At 47.4% G+C, this 20,352-nt stretch overlaps 1 protein-coding gene across 15 annotated transcripts in view; it reads right to left on the reverse strand.

The window, feature by feature from the left end:
- KMT2C (lysine methyltransferase 2C) overlaps positions 1–20,352 on the reverse strand; it is a 1,799,940-nt gene that overhangs the window by 401,922 nt on the left and 1,377,666 nt on the right. For all 15 annotated transcript variants that reach the window (XM_078663231.1, XM_078663229.1, XM_078663237.1 and 12 more), the window contains 2 exons: positions 16,660–16,892; positions 5,193–6,902 (listed from right to left, as the gene is read on the reverse strand). In XM_078663231.1, coding sequence (XP_078519357.1) covers positions 5,193–6,902; positions 16,660–16,892 — 1,943 coding nt within the window. The remainder of the gene's footprint in view (positions 1–5,192; positions 6,903–16,659; positions 16,893–20,352) is intronic.

Here is a 20,352-nt window from a genome sequence, read left to right on the forward strand (position 1 = left end):
GTGGGAGAGAGAAAGAACTCAGGTTGCCCTGTTCAATCTCCTGGTATGAAGGTGCTGGCTCTGGAGGTAGGGGACTAGAACCTGCCCTTGCGATTGCGAGAGGATGTCTGCCCTAAGAGGGAGACGGAGAGGAGGGTGCAATGAGAGGTAAAGGAGGTCTGTGTACCACACCGTGGCGGCCAATCCAGGGCGATCAATATGACTTAGGCCCGGTCTTGGCGGATCTTCCTCAGTACTCGAGGAATCAATGATATGGAAGGAAAAGTGTAAAGAAGCTGTGAGCCCCAATCTAACTGAAAAGTGTCCCCCTACGCTCCCCACATCAGATACTGGAGACTGCAGAATGCCGGGCAGGGCGCGTTCTCAGGCGTAGCCAACAGATCCAACTGAGAAAACCCCCACATCCTGAAAATGTGAAGGACCACCTCCGGATGGAGACACCACTCTGGATCAGCCGAATACTGCTAACTGAGACTGTCCGCACGAGCATTCAATTATCTGGCCAGATTTGCGATTCCGCAAATCTGATCGTCCTGAGCCCAGGACCAGAGTCGCAGAGCCTCTCTGCTGAGAAGTTACAACCCTACTCCTCCGTTTGTTGATGTACCACATCGTGGTAGTATTGTCCATTAGGACCTGAACTGACTGTCCGCAAAAGAAGGGAGGAAAGCCTTGCGAGCCAAACGTATCGCCCGCAATTCCAGAAGATTGATATGAAACAATCTTTCCTCTGGAGCACCAGGTGAGATTTGGGCACATTTATCGAAAACCCCAACTCGAACAGCAGTTGTGTTGTTACCGGCAAATGATGCAGCACCATCTCTGGCGACTTTGCTTTAAGCAGCCAGTAGTACAGGTAGGGAAAAACAGGAATCCTCGACCTTCTGAGATGAGCTGCCACCAGTGCCATTAGCTTTGTGAAGACTTGCGGTGCGCAAGTAAGGCCAAATGGAAGGGTCTCAAACTGGTAATGTTGAGACCCCACCGTAAAACGAAGATACTTCTTGTAGGAGAGTAGGGTCTGCTATCCTATGGTCACCCCAAATTTTTGCTTTTTGCTTCACTGGTTTATGACTTAATGTGGCTGTGGGCCTGCTAATCAGACCCACAGCCTGCTGTTCTCTCTCTAAATGGTTACCCATGTACTTTAGGTGCATAACGAAATTGGAACTGGTTCACCTTATTGGCCCCTGTAACAGTGTACCCAGGTACCCAGGGCATAGGTGCTTCCAAGGCCTACCAGGGGCTGCAGAATGTATTGTGCCACCCCTGGCCTGGCCTCCATATTTGACACAACTGGCTGATCACTCAGTTGGGGTAAGTCGGTGTAACCACCCCTTACTTAGGTGTAGTAAGCCTATACCTAACCTAAAATGGACACATATGTTCCTATCAGTCACTCCTATGGAAGGCCTCATCAATCCTGGAGGCAGAGTGCTTGGAAATATGTGAGATGGTGCTCTGGCATGAGCTGAGCCTGTCTGCAGCTTTCGGAACCATGTCCTTTAGCTGTTTCATGATACTGCCATACCATATACTCTTAAGTGCATTATAATCCTCGCGGTTAAATGCTATCTTGGAGAAGTGGAGAAGTGTGGCTCACTGGTTAGAGGAGGCAGACCTGGAAGCAGAGGTCAGCCCGGGACCAGGGTTCAATTCCCGGCTCGGCGGGGTCTTGAGTCCTAAAATGTCCATGGACTCGACATTTCTCGCTCCGGTGCCTACTCGATTCACGGGTTCACACTCTGCGACTCTGGGCAATAGCTTGCTTAATCTCCACAACGGCCCCTCGTGGTGGGATGCCTGGCTTTCACCTTGCGGATACCCTGCCGGGGTTATCTCACAGGGGAATACCAGGACGGGTTCCCTAAGCAAGCGCTTCGAAACCGCTTGGTGATTTGCGCTATATAAATTCCTGTACATTTACATTTACATCTTGGGTTTGGCTTTATCAAAACATGTCGAGTAAGGTGTCATACGAATTGGAATACTACCCCCTCGCCAGTTCTGGCGACGGGGGTAGCATTCCACCCTTCTAGAGGGACACGACATGTACCTAACCTGAACCCCGGTTAAAGTTAAACTGAGCCTTAGCATCACAAAATGGATGCTGCCACCACAGACACAAGTCTGACCTCCTGTTGCTGGGAGTCCTTCCAGCGAGGGCAGCTTGGACAAAGGGTTTCCTGCCTTGGGAGGTGCTAGCACCACCCCAGACAGGATTTTGTGTATTGGGTAGGACAGGGCTGAATAGCATTAGACATGCCTGGGGCACACAAGGTGTCTCTGTGCATAGGCCAGTTCAAACCGGTGCTGGGGCCTTCCAGCCCCAGTCCTGGCGCGAAACTGGACAAAGGAAAGGGGGTGTAACCACTCCCCTTCCTGGTCCCACCCAGAGGAGGGACCTAGTAGGTGATCCGGCCCCCCAGATTCGAATAAGAGTGGGAGCTGTGTCCTGAGACTTTAGATCATCCTGAATCAACTTGAAACTAAGAAGACGACTGGACTTCGACATTCTGCTGCACAGAAGACTGAAGAGCATCTCCCTTGTGGCCTAGGAGTGGCCACCATGTGAACACAGGCACCATCCAGCAACTCGACGCCTGCTTTGCCGCCGCCTCCCGCCTCCCGCCGGAGCCCAGAGCCTGACAAGACCCAGACTTCTCACAGCCCAATCCACAGTCCCTGCAAAGAAGGGACCCGTGGAGGCACCGAGAGACGTGGGACCGGACCTCTTGAAAGACCCCCGAGAAGCTGACTGCGCAGTATCCGAGGCACCCTCGACACTGTGCTTTGGGGTTTGAGAAGCCCCAACCTCGAGCAGCCCTTGCACCGAAGATCAGCCCCCCCAGCATCTCCACGATCTGCGTGGGGCCCTTTTGCACCGTGCCACTCGACGCGCCATCCCGGCCACTTGCCACGTGGCTAGCGGCCATCTTGGCGATGAAAACGACGAACTACACCACTGGTCTGGTTGCTCCAGACTGGCCCTTGCTCCCCTGAAAAGGAGCACCCGCTCTGACCTTGCTGGTCCGAGTGAGAAGCTTGAATCACTTCCTGCATGGCTTGCTTTAGCCAAGGCCTGTTTGCTCCAATCAAGTTGCCGACACCGCCATCAGCGAGAGCCTTCGTGGGACAGCTCGTGACCAACACCTGGACGTCCTTGACCTCTTCGTGTCCACGTGGCTGCAGAGACAATCTTCACGACATCACCTGTTTGCACCCGACATCGCCTGGTTCCTTCCTGGTTCCACGGTAGTCACTGGCTAGTGACTTTGAACATTGTCCCCTCTGCTTTCAGGTCTTCACCTCTTCAGATCCACCCTTGGATCCACCGGAACTCTTCACATCGAGCCGCCTGCAGCACCTTCAGCTCCAAGCACCAGCGACCTGCGTGACGAAACCCGACACTACTTCGACCCTGTGCACCCGCTTCCTGTGGGTGTGGTAACTCAGCAACGCCGGTGTTCCCACACTGGTACACACCTCTAGTGTCTGTGTCTAAAGTTTCATCCTTCTAGGTAACTCGGAAGGTTCCTTAATAACTAACTTTGTAACTTTTACGCACCATTGACATTGCATTGGTATTGCGTGCACTTTCCGCACTGCACCCGAGTCCCGCGGGCCTTTCCCGACTTCTTCACTGCTAGTCCCGAACAGCTCCAGCGATTCCCCAGGCCCTAGGCCTCTTCACTTTCCCCATAGTGGTTCTTATACCACTATTTTAGTATATGGTTTAGGAGCCCCTAGGGCTCATCCATAATTGTGCAACTTTGGTATATTTAAACTGTGTTTTGTTTTAACGCATTTGCTTCTGTGCTCATAAAGAGTATAGGGGATATTTCTAGAAATAAATCTATATATATTTTCAATATATATCTGTGTGGTGTCCTTTCATTTGGTATTCAAGGGGATTGTGTATGGTAAAACAGCTTGCTTCACATGCCTTTACAGAGTTTAGCCTAAGACTGCTTAGTCCATGCTACCCCTAGGATAGCTTGTCTATAAGGTTGACTTTACAACCTGCACCAAGGGGGTTGCATAGCATGGTACAAGGTGATCACTAGAACTAGTGAGCATCATATACCAGGCCAACTTCTCACACTTCTGATGTGACTTCAGGATAGGAATGTGAAAATACGCATTCTGTAAATCTATCAACACACTCTTCCTCCAATGCGAGAAGAACCTGTGTCATGGCCAACATTTTGAATTTCACCTGTTTCCAATTATTAAATCCTTATTTAAAACATTGATTTGGGAATTAGAAGTTGATGTCGGGTCACTTTCTGGTCATCAAGTTTTTCTACTCTTGGATCTCCTTGCAGGACGTTTTAGCGTATATACAAAAACAGCACACAATCTAGTGCTCTTGATGCCTGAGTGGAGAAAAATGGGTGGAACTCACATCAGTACGCCAACGAGGTCTTCTTATGGCTTCGATGTCACACGGCGTAGCATGTGGAGCCGTTCCATTGTGATGTCCTCCTCGACGTGGGAGAGCCGAGGAGAAACGGCTCTGTGGTATGCAGCGCATTGGGATAATTCAGAAGGTGAGGAATTCACAGGCAGATACTGTATCCATCAAAAAAGAATTACCAAAGGTAAGTAACTTGTTCTCCTGGTGATTCAGTTTCTTCTACTCTCCGGACGGCTTGCAGGAACTTATTGTTGTATATACATATTATTGAAACTAAGAACAATCTAGCGCGCTTGACGTTTGAGTAGAGAACTTTCAGTTGAAATTCCAAGGATATACATTAAAGGAGCCCTGAAAAAGTCCTATTGGAGGAAACGCATCGGGTACAGCAAAAATCCAAGAAGAAAATGATTTTTTTAATAAAAGAATTAATGAATAAAGAATCTCTTTTTATTGAGAAAAAGTGCATTCTGCTGTCCGATCACTGCTGTTATTAATTGTTATTAACTAAAAAAATTGTTGGGGTGTGGGCATTAATATGAATGTAAACACAAACACTCACAAAATGGGGTACAGTGGGTAATGGTCAAATAACGTCATCAAGGAAGTCTGGTGGTGTACACACCACAAGGCAAAAGCCAAGTGGTTCGTTAATGACCAGAACCCCACCAAAGACTTTTTGAGCTACAAAGTAAATGTAAGAATAGGGTTTTAATTTAAAAAATGTTTAAAAAGTTTAACTAGTTTGTATAGAAAAATACACCCAACTTACCATTAGTGGCAATGGATGTTTCTTGTCAATACATTTTTTTTCTGAAGAACATTTCTTCTCAGAGAGTAAGCTATCCTCTGTTTCGCGCAATGAAACTTCAGCTAACTTTTTGTTCTTCAGTAAGTGCTTCAGCAATTCATTGCCTGACTCTCCTTTTGGAGTTAAACCATCTGGATTACGTTCAGGACTCTGAAACGATGATGCAGAGGAGGGTGTGACTTTTCCCTCGGTCTTCACATCATGTGGATGTTCTTCCTTTGGTTCAGTGCTAAATGGGCTGCAATCGCCTTCTGTACATTCAAGTTTAATGTCACACATTTTATTAGGCCCATCACCTTGGAGCATACCAGTGTCTACCTTCATAGACGTTTTCTGCTGTATCACTCTCTGCAGTTCATCACTGCTTGGGATATGCGATTCTAACTCTGAAGAAGGTTGACCTACTGCAGGATTAGAGGTTGATGACAACAGATGCGCTGTGGACATATTTTCCCCTTGGTGGTGAGCTGGTTCACTGCAGACACTTACAGCTCGTGTAGAAGCAGAGTCTGAAATGATAGGAGTAGGTGGAGCAGTAAAGTCTGAATGTGGAGTGGATGGAGTCTTGACTGAATCCGCATCATCATCCTTTTTCTTCTTCCTTCTTTTCTTCTTCACATTTTCTTCAGGAATTATATCAGAATACAACTGAATGAGGGACTGATTTGCACCAGGCTGATTTGAAGTATGTGATAAGGAAGTGTCTGGACCACAAAAAGGTCCATTTAAATTACTTGGGGGTGTATTAGGCATACCTGGTAGGCACGGGAGTCTTGCCTGTGGAAAGTTGGTGCTGGTAATACTTACATGGGACTGCTTCACAGGACTAAAATTTGGGCTTCCTCCAGGGACAGAGGATTGGTCATGCCCATACGGGTTAGGTCCTACTCGTCTCGGCTCATTATTTTGCATGTAAGCAACAGATGGAGGTGAGTTTATAGATCCCTGTTGCATGCTTTGTTGTGGTAAACATTGGCCCATTTGCTGCTGTTGCTGAGGAGACTGCTGTAACACCCTTGAGGGTTGTAGGAAATCACAAGGTAGCTCGGAACTGAAGATCGGTATCTGAGTTAAATTTCTCTCATTTAAGTCTGATCCCATCATAGCATGTTGTTCTATTTCCAATCTTTGCTGCAAGGCCCTTTGTCGGTCTACCTCCTGCATTAGCTGAATTCTTTGCCGTTCCTGCTGCTCCCTTAAACGTTCTTTACGCTCTCGCTCCTGGAAACTTTCACTAAATGGGTTATTGTCATCAAACTCAACCCTAGGTGGTGCATTGGATTGAGCATTGGATTGAGCATTTGCAGATGAGACTGGGGAAGAAACTGCAGTTTCCGGGTTTGCTGGAATATGAGTCACTGGTGGTGGCATTCTTGGGACATTTGAAGGGATATGTTTTCGGGGAGCATTGTCAGGCTGCCACCCTGGAACAGATGGTATCCTACCAGGATTCACTTGTCCTGAGTTGAGAGATGAATTCTGTTGAAGCTGCTGTGCCATGGAGACATTCTGATTTATTGTTCCTGAGGTACTCTCCGATATCAGATGAGGATGAGGCTGAGGTTGAACGACCGGCACTGAAGCAACAGTTGGGATTGTACATTGCTGCTGTTGTTGCTTGATACGATATTCTTCAATCAGTTCTGCATGTTCCTTTTGCTGCTTCCTAATCTGAAATGAAAACATACTTTATTAGACATGTACAGAGGTTCTCTCAGTGACTATACATACTAAAATAATTTAAGTAAGATTCTTTGAGCAATCTACGTCTTCATCCAACCACATTTGTGAGTATACCGTGTATACAACAATATGGTAATACCCAGCACAGTTCTACAACATACACTGGATGTGTTTTAACATGTCTTCTATGTATGACTTAAGCGAAGAACTTGCAATGAATACTTCACAGAGAGTAAAGTTTTAAAAATTCCATAACCGATTACAATCCAATACCTATAATGCCTTCAAAAGAGTTTGAGCAAAGTTCTCTCTTTCAGGGATTAATTTAATGCACTAAAAGCTCGGATTTAGTCAATGCACTAAAAGTAAACTTGAGAATTAGACACTTTTTTTTTGCAAGCATAGGGCATTTTTTTCTCCAGAAGCTGTCATTGAAAATCGGGGAAAATTTTCAAAGTTTTAAAGGGACCATCTGGTGAATGATGCCACAAGAGGATCAATCCTCAGGCAGGCCTCTACCAGAAGAACATTATTAAATGCTTATTGTTGCTAAACGTTAGTGATGCAGGACTGGAAAGATAACTTTTCTTACACAGAGTGGCCCTTTTAACATAACAAACGAATATGGTGCTACTAATTTAAAAAAAGATCACTGCAGCGCTTTAGAACAAAAGCATTGTGAATGACCAGGGAAAAAGAAATAAAATAAAACTAAATTTTTCCAACGGAATGGGGCACTACCTTACAATAACATGAGAAAAATAACCTGGTGGAGCACAAATACTGGGTGGGTGGTTGATGGTCTTGGAATAAAAGCCATCTTTGCTCATATCATGTATTGGTTCAGGGGGCATGGCCTGATGCCGATGGTTTTTTGAGTTACTCTCTGCTGGGCCCGATCTAGCGTCATCCTGACCACTAGACAGCAGTCTAGGGGCTCGATTCCTGAGAGAGGCCCAACATTGGCATTCCCTGCTGGCGGACGAGCCCACAGACGATCGAGAGAACTGTTATCCAAGATGGCAGCATCGGGCCGGAGCAGCCTGGCGCTTCGCATATGTAGAGAAGAGGTAAGCAGCGGGCTTGGGACTTAGCCCTGGGCTGGCCCACATTGAGACCTGTAACCGGCGGGACCACCCGAGGAGCCAGTGAGAGGCTTGCTGATCCGTATGAGTGGCTGTGGCGCATGGAAACCGGAACTACTGGAGCCCAGGAGTCAGGCTCGGGTGATTGCCTGGAGGGGGCGTGGCTGGCGGGATACCCCGCTTTGCTGGCCGCTCTGCTGCTGGTTGAGCTGCAACCTGGGAGGTACCTGCTGGTGGGGTCACACAGCAGCCATTGTTGACATTCTGGGGAGATGGTGGAGGTGGGTGAGAATACACGCCCGGAGCCTCGCCTGAGTGGACACGGACGGTGAGACGCAGGTCGGACTCCCGGTGGCAACCACATCCGCAACTGAGATGGGAGGAGGCCCCCCACGATCCCTGAATGGCTGACTAAGATAAACCCGGAAAAAGCAGCCAAACCTGCTGGACCTGCAAAATGGCACGCAGATACTCTATGAGGGATGACCTGACTGACCACCAGCGCCATTGATCAGCAGGACTAACCCCCTGGGAGCACCAAGAACTGCATGTTAACTTGCTCACCCACCAGAGGGGTCTTTTCACCTGAGGAAGCCTGGCTCATACCGTTATTTTTCCTGACTTGAATAAACACCACAGGAAGCTGTGTGGTTAGATCTGACACCGCCCATACGACTTGAGATTACCTTGGCGGCACAGAGAACTATACCCTCACACAACAGGGACCATGTGCCAAGAGCCGACTGGAGGAATCAGACGCTACCACCCGCTCCCAAGAATAGTGGAGTCTAGGGCGCGGAGCCCTCCAGAGTGGGGTGGCGTCAAGGTAGGATGGGCAGACACACATCCTGACACCTGCCACACTGAAAGAGGGGCTAGCAGATGTTGGGCAAACCATCACGAAAGAAGGATCAGGAGGAGACGGCCCTGGCGGCAGGTGGGGGGAAGGGATGAGCTGTGCCTGCGGTGGCGGGTTCAATAGGAGATACCACACTCCACGACATTTTGCAAGCCATCGCTGCCTTGCGGGAAGCACTAGACTTTAAAATTGACACCATTGGCACCGACTTCAACCTACTTAGGGATGAGAAATTGGAAAGCGTGTAACAGCCACGGAACGCTCCCTGGAAGAACTCCACTCTGCCGCGACAACAACCAAAAAACAAGTTCTTACTTTGGCCTTCATCATTTGAACACTGGAATCAGGGTGGAAGAGGCTGAAAATCGTTCACGGTGTAACATACACGTAGTGGGTCTTCCGGAGAAGAGAGAGGGCCTGGATGAGGTAACATTTATGGAGCATTGGCTGAAAACTGAAGTACCTCCTGAGGGACTCTCTGGATTCTTTGTTTTAGAAAGAGAGCATCGAGTGCCCGCAAGACCCCTCAGCCCATAGGCCCTCCAAGACCGATAGTGGCGAGATTGTTGTACTATAAAGACCCAGATTGCATACTGGCGCAGGCACAGAAGAAAGATGCGCTCCGTGTGGTTAATGCCACTGTGCGAATATTTCCAGATTTCTCCAGGGAAGTCCAGAAACGACGATCGTCCAACCAGGAGGTCAAGAAGAAGCTGATGAAATGGACCCTAAAGTATGCCATGCTCTTCCAGGCAAAACTAAGAGCAGAAGCCAGAGCGGTGTGTGGTTCTTTTACTGCCCGCAGAACTATGGGATTGGCTGTAGAGTTAACCCGAACCTGGAGCAGTAGCAGACGGAGAGGGGGGGGGGGCAGCAACAGCGGCGGGGCTCAAGACGTGGGCAGTCACAGCAGAGCCTGGCGGCGCCCTCACAGGCCGAGGCACAGATGGGGCAACGCCAGTGGAAGCCAGACGAGCCAGGCCGCTCTGGAGCTGTGGCCCCACCACCCGAGCTCAGACTCGGATTCAGAGACTAACACATCAGAGGCCTCGAGCCTGGATCTGCCTATAGTCAGCCGACAACATCTTTGGCGGCAGATCGTTCTTACACCTCGCCACCAAGACCTGGTACACGCTCCCCATCACCACCTTTGGTATTGCTTTGTTCGCCCTAAGTTGGCAGGGTATACCCAGACGTGGGTCCCTTGCTCACTTTGCCACTGGATTCAAGATAGCCTGGCTGATGAGGGTTATGAACCCGAAACCGGTCCCAGGATGCTTGTTTCCGGTCCAGGGAAGACATGGCTTGGCAGTTTGGGCTGGACTATTCCCATGAGGCACAGGGTCAGTGATTTGCATATGGCCACGTCTGAACTGGGGTGGTGGAGTGAGCTAAAGAATGATGATGGATTAAACCCAGATCAGTGGGCTGGGGGTGAGTGTTTGATTTGTTCAAACGTTCCATCCATCACCCCCTTTGGTATCGCTTTGTTCGCCCTAAGTTGGCAGGGTATGCCCAGACGTGGGTCCCTTGCTCACTTTGCCAATGGATTCAAGACAGCCTGTCTGATGATGGTTATGAACACGAAACCAGTCCCAGGATGCTTGTTTCCAGTCCAGGGAAGACATGGCTTGGCAGTTCGGGCTGGACTGTTTCCATGAGGCACAGGGTCGGACTGATTTGCATATGGCCATGTCTGAACTGGGGTGGTGGAGTGAGCTAAAGAATGATGATGGATTAAACCCAGATCAGTTGACTGGGGGTGAGTGTTTGATTTGCTCAAAAGTTCCGTCCATCACCCCCTTTGGTACCCCCCATCCTCCTACGGCAGACCCAGGACCTGTTGACCTTCAGAAGACTCCTCAAAACCTGGCTGTTCGAGCAGTAGCTGCATTCCCCCCTCCCCCCCCCCCCCCCCCCCCCCAGCATCTTGAGACCCTCACGGGTAAGTAGTGCGCGTTACAAATGTTCTGATTGATTGATTGAGACACTCAGAGCATTGGCAGTGGGCAGGAGAACAGCATGATTGGACGTATCGGCTAAATATTACGCCCAATAATAAGCATGAATACCATGCAGTGCACTACATCCAGACTTGCTTAGATTGCTGGGTTTGGGCCTGCATGCCGGGGGCGCTCGGAGAATGTCCCCTCCTTTTTTCTCTCTCTATTAAGTATGGTGGACACACTTCCATGAAAGTTATTAACTGACAATGCGGTTTGGATGGGTGGTGGTGTGCTACTCATCCCAAGGAAGGGGTTGTTGAGATTGTTTAGGACTATTTTTGAAGTTGGGATTTGATGAGTCACGCTTTATGAGACTGTGCTTGCATTACACAGATTGGGAAGGGTACTGGGTATAGCACCTGGAGACGTGAGAATCCACTAGCACCTCTGTGATCTAATATGGCAGGGTACCCAACATACAAGTGCCTGACATGGAATATTAGGGGCATGCACACTATGGAAAAGTGCTATAAAGTATTCTCGTTTCTCCAAAGAACAGGTGTACAAATAGCGTTGCTACAAGAAATGCACCTCATAGACAAAGAGGGAATAGCGTTGCGATGAAGATGGAGGGGTCAAACATATTACACCACGTACTCTGCATACACCAGGGGGTTCCTCATAAGCATCAGAACTGGGATCCCATTCCAACACACTGACACTCCGACAGACACAGAGGACAGGTACATAACGACACGGGGAAGACTTGAAGACGGAGAACTAACAATAGTTAATATATATATTCCCCAAACATTGAACAGAGTTTTTTCTTCGCCAATGTATCACGAAAACTACACGCCTGAACCCGCACACGCAAGACTGCTTCTTTTACTCAGGCCTCCACGAGGTGCATGTGCAATTGCACCTATTTCTTTCCACCCCTGACATGCACAGCCAGATAACAACTATAGAATATCTATCACGCACTATATCAGATCCTAACCCTCTTTCGCTGCAGTTACAATGGGTCCAGCCTAGACCTTCAAACCCTACGCGTCTCCAACCAGACTTATTTGAGGAGCAGGTCTTTCGGGAGTCCATTAGAATGAAAAACAACCAATATTTTCTTGACAATAAAGGCACAGCAACCACCCCCCAGATTGAGTGGGATGCCTTTAATATAGTGGCAGGAGGATACTGCATAGCTGTGGCTAAGGGAGTTAGGTAAACACTGTTGCGAGATGTAAATATAGCTGAAAACCACCTGAAGAACCATAGAGATCCAAAGACCGGGTCGCCCTGAGCTCCAACCTGACCTATTGACAGCTAAAGAGGCTGTAGCGACGCATGTAGAACGGCTGCAATGTTTTGATTATAAACACTACATAGACAAGACACATGCAGAAAGGGACAAGTCAGGCTCTTTGCTGCCTTGGCTGGCAAATCCAGAGAAGCAGGGTTTACCAGTCGCAGAATTAGAAGATGGGAGGGTGTTTGGGCATATTCACAAGAAGAGATCAATGACACGTTTGCTAGCTACTACTCGCAGCTCTATATTAGCTTCCCCACTAGAGACCTGCAAGAGACACAGGAATACTTAGTAGCCCTTCCGCTACTGTGAATCACGGAGGATGCTGCAGGGGGCCTAGGAAGTGATATTACGACGCATGAGATGGCGGCTACTATCAAACATATGGCCTGTATGTAGGAAAACCTTTGGTACAGATGGCTTATCGGTGGAATTTTATGCTACATACTCTGCTGAGTTGACACCGCAACTCGCAGGACTATATAAGGCAGCCAAAGAAACTGTCTGCCTCCCGGACACCACAGGGGAAGCAGTCATAGTCCCCATCCTAAAACCTAATAAACCAGCCCATGACAGAACAGCATATTGGCCACTCTCGATGCCCAACATCTACTATATCATACTAAGTCGAATTCTAGCCAATCCCCTATTACCTCACATAACCACTCTTATACACCCAGACCAAGCCGGGTTTATCCCTAGCTGCAGTACAGCCAGAAACATTAGGAAACTGTTGCATGTCATGGGATGGATGGAGAGGACCGAGAAAATGCTGCGGTATTGGCTGTAGACATAGAAAAGACATTTGACAGCCTGTAATGGGAGTTTCTGTACGAGGTAATGACATGTATAGGACTGGGTGAAGACTTTATTAGATGGACCCGATAGTTATACACAAAGCCCACAGCTAAAATACGCACAGGACAAACTATATCATGGGGATGGCAGGTGGAGCAAGGCACCAGGCAGGGATGCCCGCTTTCCCAGCTATTACTAGCGATTGCCATGGGGCCACTCGCGATCGCAGTCAGGACGGGGCAGCATTACAGGGGACTTTGCACAGGGCATACAATTAATCAAATAGAACTCTATGCTGACAACCTGTTACTCTTCTTGCACGGGGGGCCTACCGGGGGCCGGCTCCCTACTGGAGGATTTTAGATCATTTTTTGGAATAAAGGTGAGCTGGCAGAAGTCAAGGCTCTTCCTTGTGATGCCCACTGGGCAACCTCCAGCTGACCAAGCTTAACTGCAGTGGGAACCGCGCTGCCTGCCCTACCTGGTAGACCACTCCACCCTGGACATGTATGAGGGAAATATAGACCAAGCGCTGATGGGTTTGCGGAAGTCCATAGCCTTTGGGTGGACACTGCTGCTCTCAGTGATTAGCAGGATCAAACTTCCCAAAATGGTGGCACTGCCCTGCCTATTATACTGTTTTAACACTCTTCCCCTTTAGATCCCAGCAATACTCTTCAAGGAACTAGGGGCACTGATCCAGACTTTTATATGGGGGGTGGGGCGATGCAGAGTCGTGCTTACAACACAACGACCAGTAAGGGAGGGCAGACTAGCAGTCCCCGACTTTGAGACCTATTACACGGCAGAGCAGAAACAATGGCTGGTCAGAGACGTCGCACAAAGACGAAAACCTGATGGCGACCCACGCGGGCTTACTGATCTCTTGAGGGTACTCCTTGGGATAGCGATGGCGCCCCAGGGCAGCTCGCACAAATTTAAAGTGCAATCTCAGTGCTGGCGCAAGCTTTACAGAAAATGAAGGTCACGGTCCCATACTCCTCGGCCATACCGCTGGACATGCTGAAGTCACTGCTGCACAGTGGTATCTGGTGGGACATGGAAGCGTGGACAGAGGCTCAAACGACACAGATGTGGGATCTGTATAAGAACACCGAGTTGCTCTGCTTTGAGGAGTTACGAGCAGAAATCAACCAGCCGCAGTCATTTCTGGTGCATAGATAGGTCACTTCTGACGTTCATAAGCATTGGCAGATGGGTGCTGTGGAGCCCCCACCGCAACAGAGCTGCTACTACATGGTCCTATCAGCAGGCCATGTTAAGAAAGTATCCTACCTGTACAAAGATCTACGGGCAGACCAGCATAGCCCGTTGGAAAGATGGAGTCCAATGGGAGATGGATTTGGGGGGTTCCAATCCCACTGAAGGAGTGGGATAGTAACTTGGCCGGAGTACCCAGAGTATCCAGGAATGCACTCTTTAAACTTATTAACTATTATGTACTCCATAGATCCTATCTGACTTCAGAGAGGGTACACTGATACTCCCAGGTGGAGGAAGCAGCCTGCCCCTAATGTAAAGAAGAAAGGGTGCACATTCTCCAAATGTTCTGGTCCTGCCCGGAACTGCTGGAGTTCTGGGAGGAGGTCTTTCATCTACTAAAAGAACTAATTGAAAAAGAGCTCCCCCACACTCTGACCCATTGCCTAGACCGGATGGTTCTCCCACACCTCCAAGTCCAAACTGACTAGCAAATTCCAAGACCTAGCACTTATCCTAGCCAAGCGCGAAATAGATAGAAACTTGCAAACAGCAGGAGGTCCTAGACTGGCCAAATGGAAGAGCGAGCTGCGAGGGACAAATCCTAACAAGAGAGACCCAGAGAGGTCTGAGGGACATGGAAATGGCAAGAGCCTGGTAGGCCCGGGTGGATGCCTTATCTCACCCTAATACAGAGATCCCAGAGGGAACCTCTGCGAGTGAATAACAAGTGCTCCGTGAGATGTGCATTACACTAGGGTCACGATATTGCGGCACAGGCTTTCTCGCATCATAACCGATAGATTACTAGAGAGATTTTGGCGTACCCTAGTCCCTTCCCCATACCCAACACAGAGACTGGCCACACCAAACAAGCACACAATACATACTAATTACAGATGACTGACTCATAAGGGGGGAGTAGGATATAGTTCAGTTAAGAATTAACAATGCAATCACAAGTTATGCAGAAGAAGTATGAAAATGTGATGTAAACTTGACATAGCTAGACACTAGCCATGGTGTGTATACAACAAAAGTAATAACATCTGTTTTACAAAAATAAAATCATGTATTTGTGCACAGTTGGCATTTCTACCAGAAAATGCTTAAATAAAGAGCACAGAAGAACAGTCTGGGTGGTTACACAGATAGAGAATGTTATATAGAAAGAAATTGTGATTGCTAGCCTTTGCTAAACGGACACTGAGACAAGGATAAACATGAAGATTCTGAGCCACTCTTAAGAAGGGAGAGTTAAGGAAACAGTGATGGCGAGTTTCTTGAGATACCCATTTAAAGAAGGTGGTTTTTCAAAGCAGTTTTGAACTGAGATTGAAGTGATGACCCATGTCCTTAACACACTCCAGCATAGAGGAACATGGAGACTCAAGGATCAAAACAAAGAGGCCCACTGTGTTTGGGGGAAACTAGCATGTTTTACTGGCCAATTGTAAAGTTTGTGATGTAGCCGATTTAGAAAATTAGCAATTTATAATGACCTCTGTACATAGCAGCTTGCTGGTAGTGGGAACGGAGTGTTTCGAGAGTTTGAACAGGGTGCGGGTAGCAGAACTGATTGCTTTGTAAAAGACAGACAAAGCAAGCTGGATTAGGACAGGCAGGTAGCTGTTGCACTACGAAGTTTTATTCATGCCATTAGTGATTTAGCTGTGTCTAATGGGAACCATGAACTAAAGTTAGGTATTCATCATGTAGAATCTAACAGCAGTGTAGGACCTAGTTCTTCGTGACATACTTTAAAACTGAAGGCAACACATTGACTTCAGGCTGAGAAAGACAGCATGAGTCTCTCAGACATGAACAAGGTAGGTGTGATAGTCTGCTAGGAGTTGATGAACCTTGAAAATAAAGTACTCCTATCACTGAGTAAACATGACTGTGGTGAGCCATCAAGAGTCATATTGCAGTTAGACAATCTTAGATCTGGAACCCAACGTGTGGAATTAAGGCTAAATATGAGAAGATTATTTGGATGTTATCTGCATAGAGCTGGTAGGGGAATCCATACCATGAGATGTTGATTTCAAGGTTGGTGAGACATGGACCCAGGATAAGGACTATGAATAGGCAGAAGTGTAGGAACGGGTCAGAGGAGAGCACCAGCAGATTGAGTAGGATCAGTCAGAAAGGCAGCTGTCAACTCCTATTAAAGCAATGTACTTTGGTTTGTGATAGCTTCAGCTTGGAGATTCAAATCGTGAAAGAGCTATATCACAAGATAAGGGATAATAAACAATATCACAGCAAACGAGAAGAACGTAGTCAAAATCTTATTATTGCCATCAAGAAGACTGACTTCTGATCATTTCATAAAAATCGAGCTTTGGGTGTTGGACAGGGCAATCTGTGTTGTGGGATCCTTGACTGACAACTCCAGGATTTAAAAGTAAACTTATGCCAATGTTTACAAGAAAATACAATATTACTTTTAAAATATGGTACTGAATGCATTATGGTAATATACGGTGGTAAACACATAAGCATACAATTGTCATTCAATTACCTGCTCTAGCTGTTTTTGAACCATGGTCTGCTGTTCAATAACATGCTTTAGTTGTTCTGCATCCTCCTCTGGAAGCTCCCGACCAGCTTTTTTGGCTGTACGCTGCTTAGCGGAAAGGGCTTTTTTGGATTTTCTGTGAGCTCCAATTTGCTCTTCCAGGAACTTCTGCTGCATTTGAAGCAGCTGCTGCGTTTCCTGAAGCCATTCCTCATACTGTTTTTTCTGTGAATCATCTGTGGGAAAAACATCCGAAGGCAAACAGTGTATTTTAACAAAGGTCTGCAGATTCTGCTCTATGAAACGTTATTATTGGCTTGCATAAGCTACCAGCTCAGAGTTTAATGCACTTTGGGTATTTACCGAAAAAAATATAACTCGGCACAGCAAAAAATACCCCAAATGTGAAGCAGCTTAAAAAGAGATTACATAAGCCTCGAAAGGACCACATTATGCTTACAGAGAGAAGCAGGAAATGTGAAATTTGGTAATTTACGTTACAGTCCCTCTAAGAAAGGAACATCTGGAATACTGGAAGGAAGAAACAAAAAGCCTTGTACATTTTCTTCATATTTATGCAAATGCTCTTTTAAGAGAAGAATGAGTAAAGCTAAATTTACTAGATTAATCCAAAATGAATTTACCACTGCCGCACGTCAAAACCTTCACACCAACTACTCTAATGTTTGTGCCTACACTGTTTTGATAGAGATTATTTTAATAAACCCTAACACTTCCATCTTATCTATTTTCTGGGAGAGGGTGGCGGAAGGGAATAGTTTAAAAGACCTTACTGCTTTACAGGATCTCAAGTTGTCAATAGATGGAGAAAACGCTGCTATAGTAAACCGCAAGATACAATCATGTTTCAGCAGCAGTTCAATAAACTAAACTATCTCGCTGGATTATGACATCACAAACGGGTAAGGGAGATGCATTGGGGATTCGCTCCTCAGAGAGTTACTATCTGGTAACTTTCCCTTGCACGCCGGATGCCTCTTTGTCATGATCATGTGAGAACTTGGGAGGTCTAGCAGGGAGCTCACCTGGCTCAATCCTGCTGGAAGTTTTAATTGAAGGCCTGGGTTTAGCACTTCCGTGGTGCACATGCGTGGTAATCTCTACATGCAGTTCGCTCTTTTGTGTTCCACAGTGTGCAGGATTTAAGCTTTACTGAAAAAGTAGGGCATTTCGAACAACTCACATTATCTCTACAAGCTGATGCTGATGGGGGCTAATTTACACTAGCTTTCCAGGGACAGCCTAGTCTGTCCTTGGCTGGAATTAGGTGTGAAAGAGGTGTACAAACTGCTCCTAGAGCAGAGACAATGGCCCGGGAGTGGGGAGGTGTTATCTTCCCCTGGCAGGAAGACCAGTTAGGGGCGCTTAATTAACTTGATCAATACAATAAAAAACAATTTATAGTGCGCACAGCTGTCTCCAAAGAGGCGTCCTGATGCTAGCTGCATAGGTCAGTAAGAAGAGACTCAGACTGCAGCGTTAAAAGAAAGGTCTTCAGATTTTAAAAACAAGCATTTACAATGCAACGGTTTCGCCTTTGCAAAAGTTAGAGCTATTGGCATTGTAAATGACAACATTTGTATTTATGTGTTGGTTTTGAAAACAGATAAATAAATGGCATTGTCATTTACAATGCCAATAGCTTAATCTCTCGCAAATGCAACACACACACACACCCACAGAGAGGCCCCCCACACAGAGCCCACCCACACACACCCACAGAGCCCCCCCACACACCCACACAGAGCCCCCCCACACACCCACACAGAGCCCCCCCCACACACTGCGAGCCCCCCACACACTGCGAGATATGTGACTAGAGGCCTCGAGGCAGACAGGTTTTCTCAGGCTCCGATTTAAAACACCCCGTCCTATCTTGCAGATGGACGGGGGAGGGGTGCATTTTCTAATTTCTACTCCATTTCAATAATCCTACAGTTTGGTAGCTGCAGAAGAGGCTATAACTATTTCACTCCCATGAGTGATATTGCAGGTCTCTAACTCTTTATTTTAGACATCACTATTTTTTTTTTCACAGAAGCAAAGTTTATTGCAATCCTTGTGGGAGAGCTAGTATTTCTTTAAACTTTTGCTACAAGCACTCTCTGTACTGCACTTGTCCTATGTTCAGAAAGGTGCTGTGTCATGTTTGACTCATATGTTCTCTTTTGGTTCATTGTTACATAGAATAAAGTCTTCCTGCATCCGTCTGGGTCTCTTTGGGTCCAGTTGACTCCCTTTCCTTCTTGTAAAAGCCATAGTACCTCCCGGTTTCCGCCAGGATTCTTCAACTGGCAGTTCTCCTAGTTGCACGAGTTTGTGCGGCACAAGTTGTATAGCTGCATGTCATCTGATGCCATTTATCAGGCCTGTACTTAACGGTGCTCAAATCTTTCAGCGCATCTGCGTAGGTGTGTGGTGCATGCGCCTGATTAAATGTGAACCTTATTTGAGGTGCAGGCGCCGGCAGACCCTCAAAATGTACATATCTACTACTTCACCCCGTTAAAGGGACAGTGACTTTGTCTGACATCCCGAGACCACTAGCCACCAGGAGCCTGCATAAAATATCAAGAACACTCCTCGCGCAGGTTAACGTGTAGCTGGGCCATTAGCGAGATTAAAGACTGCTTGTGGCATGTGCATGCACAATCGGCAGCCAATCTCTTTCTTATCTGAGTATTAACACTAAAGGAATGTCTCTTTATAAACTGTAGTTTCCGCAGGACATCATTAAACAGCACACAGGACAAACCGTGCCACCGGTGGGCTTTCAGATATCACGCGGAGACATTTTTAAGTTCAGGCGCATGGGATTCACAACAATTAGAACGAATCACATTATTGGTTTCTCCTTTCTTTGTGTGATGATATATTTTATAGATTGGGTGCAACTGTTTGACACCCACGAAATCATCTCAGTGTTTTAGTTAAGGACATGAATACAGTCCCCGACATGGACCCGTCTCAAAGTGCGTTTTTAAATACTTTCAGGTCCGAGACCAGGAGGGACCCGGACCACTTAAAGCATTGGCATGTTCTTGCCCCTGTTTGTAGAAACGTCGAACCGCCATTAATACACTCAAACATTTTCAAAATAGGTTTTTATTGTTTAGGCCGAGGAGTAGGGGGACCGTGAGAGGAAGTTAGACCAAGGAACAGCGCAAAAAATGTTTCTGACATCACCCAGGAAACATTGATGTAGACATTTCCAGAACAGGCGCGTGACAGATATGAGAAATGTAAAGACATAAAAATGCAAAACATCAATAATCGTGACGTTCCTTTTACTGCACAGAGTCCAGTTTACTCCTGCAGCTGTTGCTCTGCCTTCTACGTCACCCCTGCAAGAACATTTTCAAATCGGCCTAAAGAGGACACGAGCCAAGACGCTGTCCCCGGCCCGCTCTCTGGAGGGGTCCGCGCCCTGCTCCGGACATGAGGCAGAGATTAAGGGCGATCGCTGGGCGGAGCCAAAGGTGGGCCTGAGCGATGCCGCACCGGAAGTCAGGACGCAGGGGGCCTCCCACTAACCCCACACCAGGAATGACACACCCGGAATGAAGGACACACCCCAGTCATGTAACACCTCCTTCCTCCGCCTCTAGGCGCATCCCTGGCCCCACTGCTCCTCGGTCCTCCCAGTCCCGCTGGCTGACCCCTTCCTCCGGAACG

Source organism: Lissotriton helveticus, chromosome 10 (genome assembly GCF_964261635.1).
Source record: "Lissotriton helveticus chromosome 10, aLisHel1.1, whole genome shotgun sequence".
In the NCBI taxonomy this organism is placed as follows: Eukaryota; Metazoa; Chordata; class Amphibia; order Caudata; family Salamandridae; genus Lissotriton; species Lissotriton helveticus.